The 15,301-nt window shown below is 44.9% G+C and overlaps 1 protein-coding gene across 2 annotated transcripts in view; it reads right to left on the bottom strand.

The window, feature by feature from the left end:
* The window catches only part of MIER1 (MIER1 transcriptional regulator), a 32,648-nt gene that overhangs the window by 11,193 nt on the left and 6,154 nt on the right, over positions 1-15,301 (bottom strand). For both annotated transcript variants that reach the window (XM_048312172.1, XM_048312171.1), the window contains exons 2-5: positions 9,501-9,525; positions 8,426-8,571; positions 4,727-4,894; positions 958-1,090 (exon numbers count right to left, since the gene is read on the bottom strand). In XM_048312172.1, coding sequence (XP_048168129.1) covers positions 958-1,090; positions 4,727-4,894; positions 8,426-8,524 — 400 coding nt within the window. In that variant the 5' untranslated portion in view covers positions 8,525-8,571; positions 9,501-9,525. The remainder of the gene's footprint in view (positions 1-957; positions 1,091-4,726; positions 4,895-8,425; positions 8,572-9,500; positions 9,526-15,301) is intronic.

The following is a 15,301-nucleotide window of genomic DNA, read 5'->3' as shown; positions in this document are numbered from 1 at the left end:
CTAACGCAATACACTTGAATTAAGTTAATTCTATGCTTAAAAATAGGAATTTATGGAAGATATCTGCAGTCCTCTGCACAGCCACACATTTGTTCATTTAAATTTAAAGGTTCCATGGCAATTCTGGAGTTAAATAAACTCCAGATTAAAAACTGCATTTCTACAAAGTCATAACTAATAAATACCAAGAGTAAGGTATGGTGAGGAACCTTTTATTTGTTCAAACACAGAACACAAGGAATTCAAATCAAAAAGTCACTTTCATTACAGAAAGGTAAAATATCTGCTGTCCCAAGCAGCTCAAAAGGTTCAGATCCCACTAGGGGAGATTCCAGGGAAATCAGAGTTGCCTGAAGGGACAGCTACAACAGTAGTGGATGCAAAAACAGTTTGTAAACAAAGTAAGAGAGAAAAGGATCAGTTCAATGCTGGCAACAGAATCAAACATGGAATTCTTGAAGCAAATTTTCTTCTTTGTGACCCCCCTCTTCATTATTTCAGGGTTAACAATTCTTGGCCTTTTCCAGATTTTACTGCTTTCCTGTTTGTGAGGAAATCTGGGTTCTATTCATAGAAAATTTCAGTTTATTTTTCCCTTCAGGTGGACTCTGAGCTCATTTGGATGAGGACAGAGCACAGGCTTTGGCAAATAATCAGAGCACACCAATTAATTTTAATCTGTAAAATTCCAAATTTCAATTTTCCCCCGAATTTCATCCTCTCTTCTAAGACCAGAGAACATCTCCCCTCCTCACACAGAGTCAGCAGAGCACTCCGCTAAAACCAGGACTTTTCTGCCTTTTGTTTCGAGGATAATTCTCATCAACAGCAGTGGCATGAAGAGGAAAACTCAATATTTTTAGGGATGAACATGCACTTGTGGCACAGAATACTGGCTTAACTGGAGCTGAGCTTACCAGAAGTCAGTGATACTGAGATTTATTAAACTGGACTTACTTGTATCAAAATATTTACACCGCCGAGGGCGAATGATCTCCTGGGGGTCTTGAGAAGCAACAGATGGGGCTGGGTCATCATTTGAGGACTGGGTCTCATCTTCCTGCCCTGAGGAATCTTTTATGGTCTCCTCCTGACACATGGAAAAAAATAAACAGCAGCTCAGTTATCCCTGCTAGTGAGAAATGTGATTGTGGCAATATTTTTGCCAGGATTATCAACAGATCAACCCCAAATCTCTTTTATTTGTGGCCTGTCCAGGCTGAGCCACCACAAATGTACCATTTCAACGTGTGAACACATCCTGAGGTTATTTTTTGAGCAGGATTTGAAGCAGATCAATAGAACAGCCAGACTGTAACAAATCAGAAATATGAACCCAAATGAAATCTTAATCTTTGCTTTTTTTAATCTTTGTAGTTTTCACTGGATTTCATTTCACTTTGAATTTTACTTTGGTCTTGAAAGTCCTTTCTTATGAATTTTCAATGAAAAGAGGAGGGATTTAGATGGAAATGGTATCTTCCATAAAAATTCATGTGCACAGAGTGGTTCAACTCCACAGGAACAGCAGGGTTGGCTCGGTCCACTGAGTCAAGATCAAAAATTAGAATCAATTCCTTTACGAGAGGATAAACCACCACAACTATGGGAATCATTACAAGCAGAGAAAACGAAAATCATAAATATTTTTTTAACAGATCTTTTTTTTTTTCTACTTCAAAGCATGCTGTTTGTGTCCTTGCTGCGTTTTATGTTGCACACACAGTGGCTGCTCGTGGCCCTGGAGCATCAGGCCCAGCACACATTGATGTGCACCTTCAGCAGCCACCAGAACATTGTCACATGTGCAGCTTAAAGCAGATTAAAAATAGAACCCAGCTAAGTGCAGGGGAGCTAAATAGGCTGTGCAGAGATGAGCACTTGCAGGGAAAGCTTCAATGATTTATACAATTATTCCACCCCCACAGCTGCATTTTGTGCCTCGGAGCTCTGAACTCCCAGCCCAGCCGAGCCAGCTCAGGGCCCAGGCACCTAAAATCCAACTGGGATGGACTGGGGAGTGCCTGCTCCCAGTGCAGGGCTGGGATGGGCTGAACTGGTGTGAACTGGGCTGGGATTGGGAAGTGCCTACTCCCAGTGCAGGGCTGGGATGGGCTGAACTGGTGTGAACTGGGCTGGGATTGGGGGAGTGCCTGCTCCCAGTGCAGGGCTGGGATGGGATGGGCTGAACTGGTGTGAACAGTCTGGGATTGGGGAGTGCCTGCTCCCAGCACAGGGCTGGGATGGGCTGAACTGGTGTGAACTGGGCTGGGATTGGGGAGTGCCTGCTCCCAGTGCAGGGCTGGGATGGGATGGGCTGAACTGGTGTGAACAGTCTGGGATTGGGCAGTGCCTGCTCCCAGCACAGGGCTGGGATGGGCTGAACTGGTGTGAACTGGGCTGGGATTGGGGAGTGCCTACTCCCAGTGCAGGGCTGGGATGGGATGGGCTGAACGGGTGTGAACTGGGCTGGGATTGGGGAGTGCCTGCTCCCAGTGCAGGGCTGGGATGGGATGGGCTGAACTGGTGTGAACTGGGCTGGGATTGGGGAGTGCCTGCTCCCAGTGCAGGGCTGGGATGGGCTGAACTGGTGTGAACTGGGCTGGGATTGGGGAGTGCCTACTCCCAGTGCAGGGCTGGGATGGGATGGGCTGAACGGGTGTGAACTGGGATGGGATTGGGCAGTGCCTGCTCCCAGTGCAGGGCTGGGATGGGATGGGCTGAACTGGTGTGAACTGGGCTGGGATTGGGGAGTGCCTGCTCCCAGTGCAGGGCTGGGATGGGATGGGCTGAACTGGTGTGAACTGGGCTGGGATTGGGCAGTGCCTGCTCCCAGCACAGGGCTGGGATGGGCTGAACTGGTGTGAACTGGGATGGGATTGGGGCGTGCCTGCTCCCAGTGCAGGGCTGGGCTGGGATTGGGGAGTGCCTGCTCCCAGTGCAGGGCTGGGATGGGATGGGCTGAACTGGTGTGAACTGGGCTGGGATTGGGCAGTGCCTGCTCCCAGTGCAGGGCTGGGCTGGGATTGGGGAGTGCCTGCTCCCAGTGCAGGGCTGGGATGGGATGGGCTGAACTGGTGTGAACTGGGCTGGGATTGGGCAGTGCCTGCTCCCAGCACAGGGCTGGGATGGGCTGAACTGGTGTGAACTGGGATGGGATTGGGCAGTGCCTGCTCCCAGTGCAGGGCTGGGATGGGCTGAACTGGTGTGAACTGGGCTGGGATTGGAGAGTGCCTGCTCCCAGTGCAAGGCTGGGATGGGCTGAACTGGTGAGAACTGGGCCAGTCCCTGAGCTGTGGCTGCTGAGGGGCAGCAAGGCACTGGCTCTGCACTGTCCCCAAGGAGGGTGAGGCCCTGCAGGGGGACAGGGGTGGCTCCTCTGCTGGGACACAGGGACAGGACAGGCAGGGCCTTAAATCAGCAACTGCAGAGCCCTGAGGACATACAAGACGGAAGTTGTACCAGGAGGGAATTAAAAGTGAGGACACAGAAGTAAGTGACACGTCAGGAGCAGCACTGAGCACAACAAAACAAACATTTGTGCCTTAGCTTGATTCTGCACAGGATTACTGATGTTGGAAAAGCCCTCCAGGATCATCCAGTCCAAGCTGTGCCCCATCCCCACCTTGTCACCAGCCCAGAGCCCTGAGTGCCACATCCAAGTGTTTCTGGGACACCTCCAGGGATGGGGACTCCAGTCCCTTCCAAAGCCTGTCCACCCTTTCCATGAGGAAATTTTCCTGAAAGAATTCTCCCTGAAAGAATTCTTCCTGCATCCTTCATGTTATGTAAGTTTCTCCCCCTCTCCAGCTTCCTGAACCTTTCCTGGTACAATCTAACAATGGATCTTCCTTTTGAACTATTCAGCCCCCACAAATAACAACCTTCTCCAGCATCTGTCAAGGGAGCCTGTAAATCCCAGGAACTTCAGCTCCTGAATCAGATGTACCATTCCTCATCTCTGTGTGGCATTCCAGGGATTCTAAAATAGGTGAAGTACCAAAAGCCCAGAATGGATCTTTTTCAAAGCCAGATTAGGTAATGAAACCTCCACTAATGCCTCAGCGTTTGTGTCGCTGACAATGCCAAGGGGTTTGTATTTTAATGGAATTCAGGATGCAGTAGTGATGGAGAAGTTACAGCTGTGCCCATGACAGGAGTCTAAATTCCAAGTAGAAGAAACTCTTCTAAAATCAGAAAATTATTTGGAGAGAACACAGAAAAGGAGTTTGAAGATGCTAAGCTCAAAATTAAACATTTTGCAAAGACACTTTGGTTCAGTTAATTCAAGTACAACCAGGCTGGGAAAATACAATTTAAACGTTCAAGTTGGAAAACTTGCAGGATTTCCAACACCCAGAACCACATTTAATCCAACTCCACCCTTGTGCAGTTTCAATAATCAGTTTTTCCACCTCAAAAGAAGTGTTCAGTTGTATCTCTAAAGGTGTCTGCAGGCATTTAAAATGTCAGTGCTGAAGTTCTGAAGGCCAATTCCAATCCCTTCTTAGATGCTGCTGCATCCATGTATTTTAAATTGCCTCAGTTTGGGATGAGAGAGATGGAATTAAGAGCAATTAAGAGAAATGCAGATGGGTAAATCAGAATAAACCTCATTAGTAAAGCAAGGTTTATAAAATCAACTCTATTACAGATTAGCCTGGGATATTGAGTAGCACATGCATGCAAGCCATGAATTTACATACGCAAATGAGCACACACTTACTTTGTTTTCCCCACTGCAGCCACTGTTGTCATCGTTATCAACATCATCATCATCTTCTCCCTCCTCCTCTTCCTCCTCTTCCTCCTCCTCCTCCTCCTCCTCCTGCAGGGGCACGGTGCCATCGTAGCCGTAGCGGCTCAGCAGCTCCTGGATGGGCATGTCGCTCTCCTGGGCAACAGCCAAACAAAAACTGGGATTTAACAGGGATAATGCCACAGGAACTGCTCTACAGCATCAAGGTGAGCACCTCTCCACCGAAGAAAAACGTGGGGGGCTTTTGTGCAGGATAATTTCTTTCCCAATCTTCGATTTATTTACAGCACACCTCCCACACCAAGGGGATCTCCACGGGGCCACAAACCCATTAAAGGGGCTCGGTTTTACCAAACACTTTCAGTACCCACAGCAAACACATTCCTTACTGGAAGATTTATTGGTATTCCCTCCACTGCCCCAAACCAGCTGGGAAAATGGTGCTATTTAGTACAAATTTGTGGGGAAAATGGATAAAATGGGTGTCAGCAGCAAGTGCTTCACACAGACAGCTGAGATCCTGCGAGGCAGGAACCTGTCCCAGCGCAAGGCAGGAATTCCTGCAGTGACTCCAAGAATTCAGCTCCATCAGAACTTGCAATACCTGGCTGGAACATGGAATTAGATCTTCTTAGGGGGAGTTGTGCTCCAGGAACAATTCCACAGAGTTCCTCAATGCTTGAATGTAAAATTCCACCCAAACTGCACCTCTCAGTGTCCCTGTACCTCTCCTTCTTCAGGCAAGGAGGGTTTGGATGGGGTGAGGGATCACCTGATACCCAGGGAAGGAGAGCAGGAATGTTTGTTTCATGTTAATTTTAAGCTGGTTGGCTACAAACCCATCCCCAGCTGGAAGCAAATCTGTGAAAATCTTAGAAAATTTTATTTAAAAATCCTTAAAAGGCTGGTCCACTCTGAAGAGACATTTCAAATTATACTGCCACTTCTCAAATTTAGAGGCTCCCAAACTCTTACCTTTATTAATAAAAATTACTAATTGCTGGCTCTGCTAATTACTTCCTTTACTACTTTTAATCCCCAGTGTCCAGCCTTCAGGACAGTCATCCCTAAGGAGATTTTTCAGAGCAGAAACTTTCAGGGATCATTTAAAAATTCTCTCTCAAAACATCAAATCCTTTGTTTATTAATTGGAGGTGTCTGCTTGCTCTAAATAGTTTTTCTTAGTATTTAATGTACACGTTGGCTGATAATCAGATATTTTTAGTTACTGGCTGACCTTAGACTTCCTATCTTAAGGGCCTGCACTGATCTAATTCCTGGAAACATCCCAACAATCCCAATGACAAGAGTGGGGTTAGCTGTACTCTGTAAAAAGAGTGAAACAGGGGTTATCAGCACTCATTGTCTGTGTATTGTATTGTATTGTATTTTATGTTATTTCATTTTATTTCATTTCAAAGAACTAAGCCATCCTACCACTTATTCCTCTACTCTTTGGTTAAGCTTTACTCCCAGTAATGCAAATAATGTGGAATTAAATGTTCTCCCCTTCCCTCTTGACTCCTTGGTCCCCATCCTGTCAGTGCATGGGAGGAACTCTTAGAAGTGAGGAATTAATATTTTACTGACACAGACAACGTGAAAGGCCTGTGGTCTTAATTAAACCTGGCAGCAGAGCTAGCAGAAAAATCGTATTTTAATTATCCAAATGTCCTCCAGTACATTTTGGAAAGGAATATCCTTTCTTTAAGTGCACCTATCCTATAGAGCTGAGAATTAGAAAGAACTTTTACTGGAATTTGTAGGTATTTGTGAATTATGGAACAGGAATATTACTGACCCTGCGTTACCTAGGAAAGGGGGGTTTGTATTTATAATATTTTTCTCAGGTAAAGCCTCTTAACTTCAAATAGTCCATTCCAATTCCCAGAGTTCCAAGGACCAGCAACTCTCCAAGAGAAAACACAAATTGGGATTTCTGTATCACTTCAGGGTATTGCAAAAATGGAAAAGGTTAAAAAAATCACAAGGATTATCCAAGACACTGAAATTCCTTCTGTGGAAGGAGAGTTCCAGAGCCCCAGTGTCCAGCCTGGCCTGGGACACTGCCAGGGATCCAGGGGCAGCCCCAGCTGCTCTGGGCACCCTGTGCCAGGGCCTGCCCACCCTCCCAGGGAACAATTCCTTCCCAATCTCCCATCCAGCCCTGCCCTCTGGCACTGGGAAGCCATTCCCTGGGTCCTGTCCCTCCAGGCCTTGTCCCCAGTCCCTCTGCAGCTCTCCTGGAGCCCCTTCAGGCCCTGCCAGGGGCTCTGAGCTCTCCCTGGAGCTTCTCCTCTCCAGGTGAACAATCCCAGGCCCTCAAGGACCAGCACATTCCAGACCCACCAGAGTTTAATCCATGAGCAGGAAAGATCCCAACCCTCACAGGAAGGGGGAGTTTTTATGACAACCACCAAGGTTCAAAAATGCTTTTGCAAAACCCAACTGCCAGGGCTGAACTGCTCCATCAGGGACATTCCCAGCCTGGGGAAATCTGAAATAATCCAGGTAAATTTTGGGGGAAAAACACAGGATAGCATTTATCCTGAGAGCAGTTTTGAGAACTAAATGGCCTATCACCCATGTCTGAAAAAAGATAAAATTATACAAACGTAAATAATACAAATTATGTATTTATTTAATATTTACCCACAACTCGAGGTAACCACTGGATATGAGGGGATAAACTGAAGAGTTGTAATGTGGTGAAAGAATTACACAAAATATGAAGGGAAAAAAGCACATTTTCAATTTAAACCCCATGTGAGACATGTGGAGCTCCATTCCTCACTTAATCGACATGAAGCATATTTAGATTCACCAACTATTTATTTATCTTTATGTTTTCCAATTAATATCAACCTAGAAATTTACACTGGAAATATAGATTAAATGGAGTAAATGAATTTAAAGCCATATTGGTAGAATCACTTAAGCTAAATAGGATTTGTACATCAAATATTCATCTGTGAATCATTAATGATCTGTTCTGGAGGCCAACAAGGCCACAGACAGCATCTAAATTACTTTGCATTTATAATGAACCTACTTGGTAATTTAAGAATATTATTCTTGCCTGAGAAATAATTTAAGACAATACAGAAGTGACAGCAGAACCTGGAATTGCCAGAAAGAAATGACCATTTCCACTGGAAATATTGATTAAATGCACTAAATTAATTTAAAGTGCTATTGGCATAATCACTCATGCTAAATAGGGCTTGGATATCATTTCCTCTGCATCTTCCTTTAAATGAAGATACTCCTATGGGCTCCACTAGATTAGACAGATATTTGTATCCAAATGCACAAGAAATGTAAAATTATGAGGGTTTTGGCTTTAAATAAAAATCTACAAGCACTACTCAGGTGCAGTTGGAATACACAAGTTTAGTCAGAGGATATCTTAATTTATATTAGTTCGAAAATGCAAATCCTATAGATGCAAAAAGCAACTAACCAAGCACAGCTTTATCCATTATTAATATTTATGTGCCATTTCTTTTCCCCAGTTTTTGATAAATTTATTCAGCCCCTTTCCTCCCTCTTTATTACTTAGCTATTCAGGGGTTTAAGGTGATTTTTTTTTAAATTCCAAACACAAGGGATAAAACCCTGAAAGTTTTGTGTGGGTCTGCTTTGGGACTCCTTCAGGCCACCTACCCTGTTAAGATCCTCTATTTCAGATCTGAAGTTTGTTTCTCCTTCCATCATTTCCTCCTCTTCTAATGTCCGTTCATCATCAAAGTCATGCACCAGCATATCAGCTGATGGGTCAAATTCATGGTCATCAGATGTTGCTGAACCTCCTGATGGGAAACATTTCCAACAATGGTTTTAGTTACACCACGGCCTCGCAGAGCTGAATTGCTTTAGTTGCTTCTTTAGGTGACATTTGAAGCAGAATTGTGATCAGAAATTCAAATATCGTCCCTCGCTCCTTTGGCTTTGCCTCATTATTCAGGGGAATTTCCTTTGTGGGGAAGAGATCCTGGCAGGAAGGACCAGGTCCCTCTCTCTGCACATCAGGCCCTAGTTAATGCCTGGAAAATTCAATTTGTGGTCATTTAACTCTTAAATAATCACAAACCTGCCTAAATCCAGTTCTATGGGGAGTAAAAATACTCATAAAATAAAAACTCCTTCATTCTTGGGCACCTTCCTCATTTACAACTACAAAGATAAACTTACGCCTTCTCCAAAATTTCCATTAACCAAGTTTCCCAGTTATGCAGATTTTATTCCTGAGTTATTTTCCCTCATCCCTTTTTTCCCCAGTTCTTTGGTTCCATTTGGTGACAATGACAAAGCAATGAATGGATGCATGGTTTGGCAGATGTCACGCAAATACCTGAGTTTTAATCCCAACCCTGCTCATATTTCCCCCTTTTTTCCTGAGTTTTAATCCCAACCCTGCTCATATTTCCCCCTTTTTTCCTGAGTTTTAATCCCAACCCTGCTCCTATTTCCCCCTTTCTTCCTGATTTTTAATCCCAATCCTGCTCCTATTTCCCCCCCTTTTTCCCTGGACAATTTAAATTCCATTTTCCAAACCTTGTAGCCACACTAAGGGTGTGACAGGGAGGGGTGACTCTAAGGTTTAATTATGAAGCAATTAATTATTTCTCTGAAAGAAATAAAACCTCAAGAGGCAACAACAGTGCAGCTAAAGGAACTCCTGGAAAGCTTTTCCACTCATAGGATGCCAAAACCCTTGGAAATTATTAAAAATACTTACCTGGGCTTGAAGACTCAACAGAAGGCTAAAAAAAAAAGAAAATAACGGAAATTATTTTTGCTATGTTGAACCTGTACAAATTCAATTATTCAGCTGATACAGAGCAACTCACTGCAAAAAAATATATTTATAAATAATAATCAAATTTATAAATAAAGCACCAAGGTAAATAGTACTTTAACTTTAGCTCTGATCTAACTCCAGGTATAATTCTCCCCTTCCACAACCCAGGGAGAACCCAGATTCCACTGCCAGTGAGTCCCAGTTTAAGAGAAATTATTCTTCCCATTTGAAGCTGAGCACAAATTCCCTGTTCTACTCCAATTCAGGGACACACTTTTTAAAGGAATCCCAAATCATAATAAGAATTCCATACAGAATAAAGGAAAAATCAACTTCATCTCCAACCCAGCTGTGAGGAAAAAACAAGAAACACCACCAAAAAAATCTTATTTTTGAGATAAAGAAAATGAGGCTTCCCCAATAATCCACGTAACAGAGCCCCTCTTTGACCCAAAATTTGGTAACCTGATATTTATAACCTCCACAAACAAATTTTTTCATAAAATCCTGCTTTCCCTTGCTTATCCCTTTGCCAGTCTTTAACCTCCTGGGGGGAAATTTGCATGTCAGACATTCAAAGCTCATTTGTTTTGATAATTCAAGCAAATGTTCCAACCCTTTTCAGGTCCAGAGTGATGAAATATTTATTTCCAAGTTAGGAAAACTGACTTTTCCCTGTGGTGCCACAGTCCCTGTCACCTCCTGCAAACTCAGATACTGTTTGGCACCATGGATATTGTTATATTAATTAATATATAATGCTGTCTTCAGGGAAAATCTTGTGCTACTATTCCAGGATTTTTTAAAGGAATTTCCTTCTCCTTGCCTCCTTCTCAACTCGGCCTAGTGACGCAGCAAAGCAAAATCTACAGGTGAAAAAATCCTGTGCAATTTGAAATTCTTTTATATCAAAAGCTCTTCAAAGTGAGAAGAAAGAAACCTTCTTTGGGAAAAAAAAATTCACTTACACATCTGTCTCCCTTTTGTGGGAGTCTACAATGCATAAATGAACTCAAAATATGTCCAGCATAGGGAAAATACAGATTATACACAGAATTCCTTGCCAATCTCCCATCCAGCCCTGCCCTCTGGCACTGGGAAGCCATTCCCTGGGTCCTGTCCCTCCATGCCTTGTCCCCAGTGCCTCTCCAGATCTCCTGGAGCCCCTTCAGGGCTCTAAGGTGTCCCCAGAGAAATTCATATGAAGTGGGTAAGCACTACAAACATTTCTGTGGATTGTTGCACAACACCAGGGGAAGTTTTGCTAATCACTACACCCAAAAAAGTCTTTATTTGCAAAGATTATCTTAACAAATTCCAGAGTCCAGTATTACTGAGCTGGAGCTGAATATCAGGATCAGCCAGCAAGGACTGATCTCTATTTGGTGTTTTGTTTGCCTGGTAAACCTGGGTAATTAATAAAATGCAATACAGAATAATTAATACAAATTAACAAAGTCTTAATGTGTTTATTGCAGCAATCATTGGTTGGAAACCAAATAAATGCAATCTTCCCAGGCCAGGAAAAAAGCCATGGAGAGCCTCCCCTTTTCTCCAGGGAAAGGGTTGGAATCAGCATCCCTGGAAGTGTTCAAAACCAGGTGGAGGTGGGAACACGGATTAGTGGTGGTGCTGATGGTTTGACTCAATGATCTTAAAACTCTTTTCCAACCTTAATTCCACAACAAAAAATTATTCCAGAAATGACTCCGCCCTCCAAGGAACAGAGCTGGATTTAAAGGCCTGGAAGGGCCTGAGGAGAATTTATTCTGAGGGATAAAATATTTTCCTTAGTAAACAATAAATTCTGCAAATGCCATCTTAGAACTCCTCTTTCTGCCCAGCCATTAAAATGTGTTGTTACTGGGAGCCCCTTACACAAATTAACACTCATTTTGCAAAGAAAAAAAACCTTTTTCCAAAACGTTCCCAGCTTCCCTGGATAATTTTTGATGTAACAGAGGAGTTTTGAGGGGGTCTCAGCTGGGAAACAGTTTATGGATTTACAAACCAGTAGTGTTAGTCTTGGCTTCCTATTGGTAATCCTTTGGGAATTCTGGCTGGTCCATGCATGCACCAGCGAGCTGATTCACCTCAGCTCCAACCTGGGAAGGGAAGTTCTGGGGAAAGGCCTCAATTCAGAAGGAAAACCAGCACAGAAACCAGGGATAACAGGAGTCCAGGGAGCCCCGACTCCAAAATCCAGCCCCAAAACCACGGCTTTGCTTTCAGCCTATAGGAAAGCAGCCTCTGGGTCTCTTCCTCCCTCCCAAGCTTTGCCAACCACATCTGCCCTGTCTGTGGATTCTCTGGTTTGCATTTCCTGGGTTTCCAGTCTGGGATGAGCTGCCAATCATTTCCTGCTTCTATTTCCAGCCTGAACCAGTGTCACATTCCAGCTCATCTTTATTACTGGCCAGCTGCTGCCAAAAGCAGTTCCCTGACCTCCTGCCACCACTCCCGTGCCTGTGCCACCTGTGCCAGGCTCAGCCCACGGGCCACTCCACGTGCTGGGGCAGTAGCCCCATCTCCAAGACGACTGACACCACTTTTCCAGCCTCTCCCCAAGCCAGAGGACTTTATCCCGGGCCTCTACGAGTGCAGACGTGCTGCAAACAGTCCTGAGCAGGAGTTTGAGGCTGGACACGTGGAAAAAGGAGAGCTGCAAAACCCTTCAGTGCCAGTCTGGCAGCACAGAAGGTGAAGGAGCATCCTCTGATTGAAGAGCTGTGGAAGACAATTCCTGCACGGCCTGGTGAGCCCGTCTCATTCTGTGCCTCCAAGGCGTGGTGGCTCTGGCCAGGCTAGAACAGATGGCTTTGGGGGCATTTAATTATGAAAATTTCCTGGCACTGGTTAAGGATCATATGGCTGTGTTAGCACTGGCAGATCCCAATTCCTAAGGATGGCACGGCCATGGAATGGGAATTCCCAGGAAAAGGCCACCCCTGTTCTTCAGTGGCTTTTCATTTTCTGCTCAGCCATTCCCAGGGAAGCACAAAGCACGATTTTGCCTCAAGGGCACTTGTGGGAACAAAGAGCTGCTATCTATCAAAGGATAATGGGATCCAAGGCTCAGGAGAGAAAAATATGGGATACTGACAATACACAGGCAATACGCACTCCAACTGTTCTGTGAATTGCACCATCAGCAAAGGTAACAGAGAACAGTCTGCTGTGAGCTCAAAAGAATGAAAAATCATCCATGAACTCCCAACTCATGGACAATGAGGAAAAACTCCAGTGACCAAGGATTCCTGCTGCATGGATACACCGAGGAGCACGTTTGCTAACACTCCAGATGAACAATTTGAAGGAAAGCCCGGCTCTGAGGGGTGAAGAAAACAAACCGCAGGTAAAGAGAAAAAGGAGAGACACTGAGCCACAAACCATCAGCGCTATTGGTTTGTCACTGTTTTATTCCACAGGTATTTTTGGGAGTCGCAGGAAAGACAGGCCTTTCCCAAGGTTAGGGACACTTGTAGCAACAACCAGCCAAAAGATCCCATCCAATACATTCCCAGAGTATGGATATGGAATAGATGGGACAGATCCCATCCAGTACACTCCCAGAGTATGGATATGGAATAGATGGGACAGATCCCATCCAGTACACTCCCAGAGTATGGATATGGAATAGATGGGACAGATCCCATCCAGTACACTCCCAGAGTATGGATATGGAATAGATGGGACAGATCCCATCCAGTACACTCCCAGAGTATGGATATGGAATAGATGGGACAGATCCCATCCAGTACACTCCCAGAGTATGGATATGGAATAGATGGGACAGATCCCATCCAGTACATTCCCAGAGTATGGATATGGAATAGATGGGACAGATCCCATCCAATACATTCCCAGGGTATGGATATGGAATAGATGGGACAGATCCCATCCAATACATTCCCCAGGGTATGGATATGGAATACACAGACTGAAGTTGGCCAGTCTCCTTCAGACACCGTTTAGTGCCAAGAGGCAAATGCAGCAGGGATGTGTCAAACATGGGAACACCCACAGTGTTCCCCTAAAACAACTCCCTGGACTTTGGGATCTGTCTTACCCCATCATTTGGGATGGAAATTAAATTATCCCACTGAACTGGCATTGTGACAGTTTATTTAATGCAAGCAGCCTTCAGGAGAGAGCAGCCTTGCACAGTTTATTCCAGGCAATTCCCAGTGCCGCACGCTGGCAGGAGATGGCCAGGTCTTATTCCAAAGCTTCAGAGCTGCTTGGAATGGACTGGGATACTCCAAAGCATGAAAGCTGGAGAAGGAATGCACTGAGCTTTCTCTCTTTCCCCTACAGCAAAAACACCTGAACAGAAGGGACAGGACACTGCACAGTTTCACTTCTACCCACAAAACTGTTGTCTTGGCTGACACCTTTCACACTGTTTAACAGAAGTGATTAATAATGAAACATCTTAAAATTTGCAGAACAATCTGCAGTGGCCACAAGACAAATACAAATCATGTTCAAATTGACTCAGTTATCTTTAACAGCTCTTGAAGTGTTACATAAAACAATTCAAAACTAGAATTAAATTCTCTTCATGTTGATAGCGATATGCCTGACAAACCCATCAGTTTGTTCAGGTCTTGAACTCTGCAACAGGAAAATATCCCTAAGTTAATATACTCGCCTCTAAGTTGGCCCTGGAGAAAAGAACTGTTTAAAATAGGGAATAATATCTTTTATTCCAGAGGGAATGTGTCCCTTTCCATAAGAGGAAGGCTACAGTCCCAGCTTTCCCTCTCTCTCTGTGTTGTGTTACAAATTAACTTGTGTTAAAATATATTTTAAAAGCCTCATTTTTACCTTGGGGAGAAAAGAACAACATATTGAAGCAAGGGAAAAAGAAAAAAACACTTCTGGTCCTCTTTTACAGTTCTACATGTGAACACTTGCACAGCCCGAACTGTAGTGACATCCCTGAAAGGGAAGCCTTTACATCCACGGATTTGTACTTTTTTAGTTTGGTGGCTAAATGAGAAACTTCCTGTCCTTCCAGAGGACAAAGATCAAGTGCAATGTTTGAATTCCCAAGATCCCAAACGTGAACATTAAAACCTTGAAGATTCTACCTCAGCAAAGGTCCCCTGGCTTGGCCATTCCCTTCTGAGGCTTGATTCCTCTATAATGAGGACTTTTCCCAGTGTTTTTCCTTGGAAGTTTTCTAGACCAGACTGGAGACAGCCCTGAGTGAGCTAAGGAGACCTCAGAGCAGAGCCTGCTGTGAGCAGGTATGACCAGAGACCTCCTGAGCTCCCTTCCACCCCAAATTATCCCTTAATGCTGACTTTTGAGATTTTTGAGAGAGCTATGGGAGAAGGGACCTTAAATCCCACCCAGTGCCATGGCAGGGACACCTTCCACCATCCCAGGCTGCTCCCAGCCCCAATGTCCAGCCTGGCCTTGGGCACTGCCAGGGATCCAGGGGCAGCCCCAGCTGCTCTGGGCACCCTGTGCCAGGGCCTGCCCACCCTCCCAGGGAACAATTCCTTCCCAATCTCCCATCCAGCCCTGCCCTCTGGCACTGGGAAACCATTCCCTGGGTCCTGGCCCTCCAGGCCTTGTCCCCAGTCCCTCTCCAGGTCTCCTGGAGCCCCTTTAGGCCCTGCCAGGGGCTCTGAGGTGTCCAGCAGGGACAGGGCAGGACAGAGAGGTGACAGTAACGTCAGAGTGTCAGGAGAGCTGCTGATCCCCCCTTGGATCTCTGCACTGAA

This window comes from Corvus hawaiiensis, chromosome 9, assembly GCF_020740725.1.
Source record: "Corvus hawaiiensis isolate bCorHaw1 chromosome 9, bCorHaw1.pri.cur, whole genome shotgun sequence".
NCBI classification, from domain to species: domain Eukaryota; kingdom Metazoa; phylum Chordata; class Aves; order Passeriformes; family Corvidae; genus Corvus; species Corvus hawaiiensis.
The sequence above is the reverse complement of the archived record's forward strand: the minus strand, read 5'-3'. Positions and strand labels throughout refer to the sequence as shown.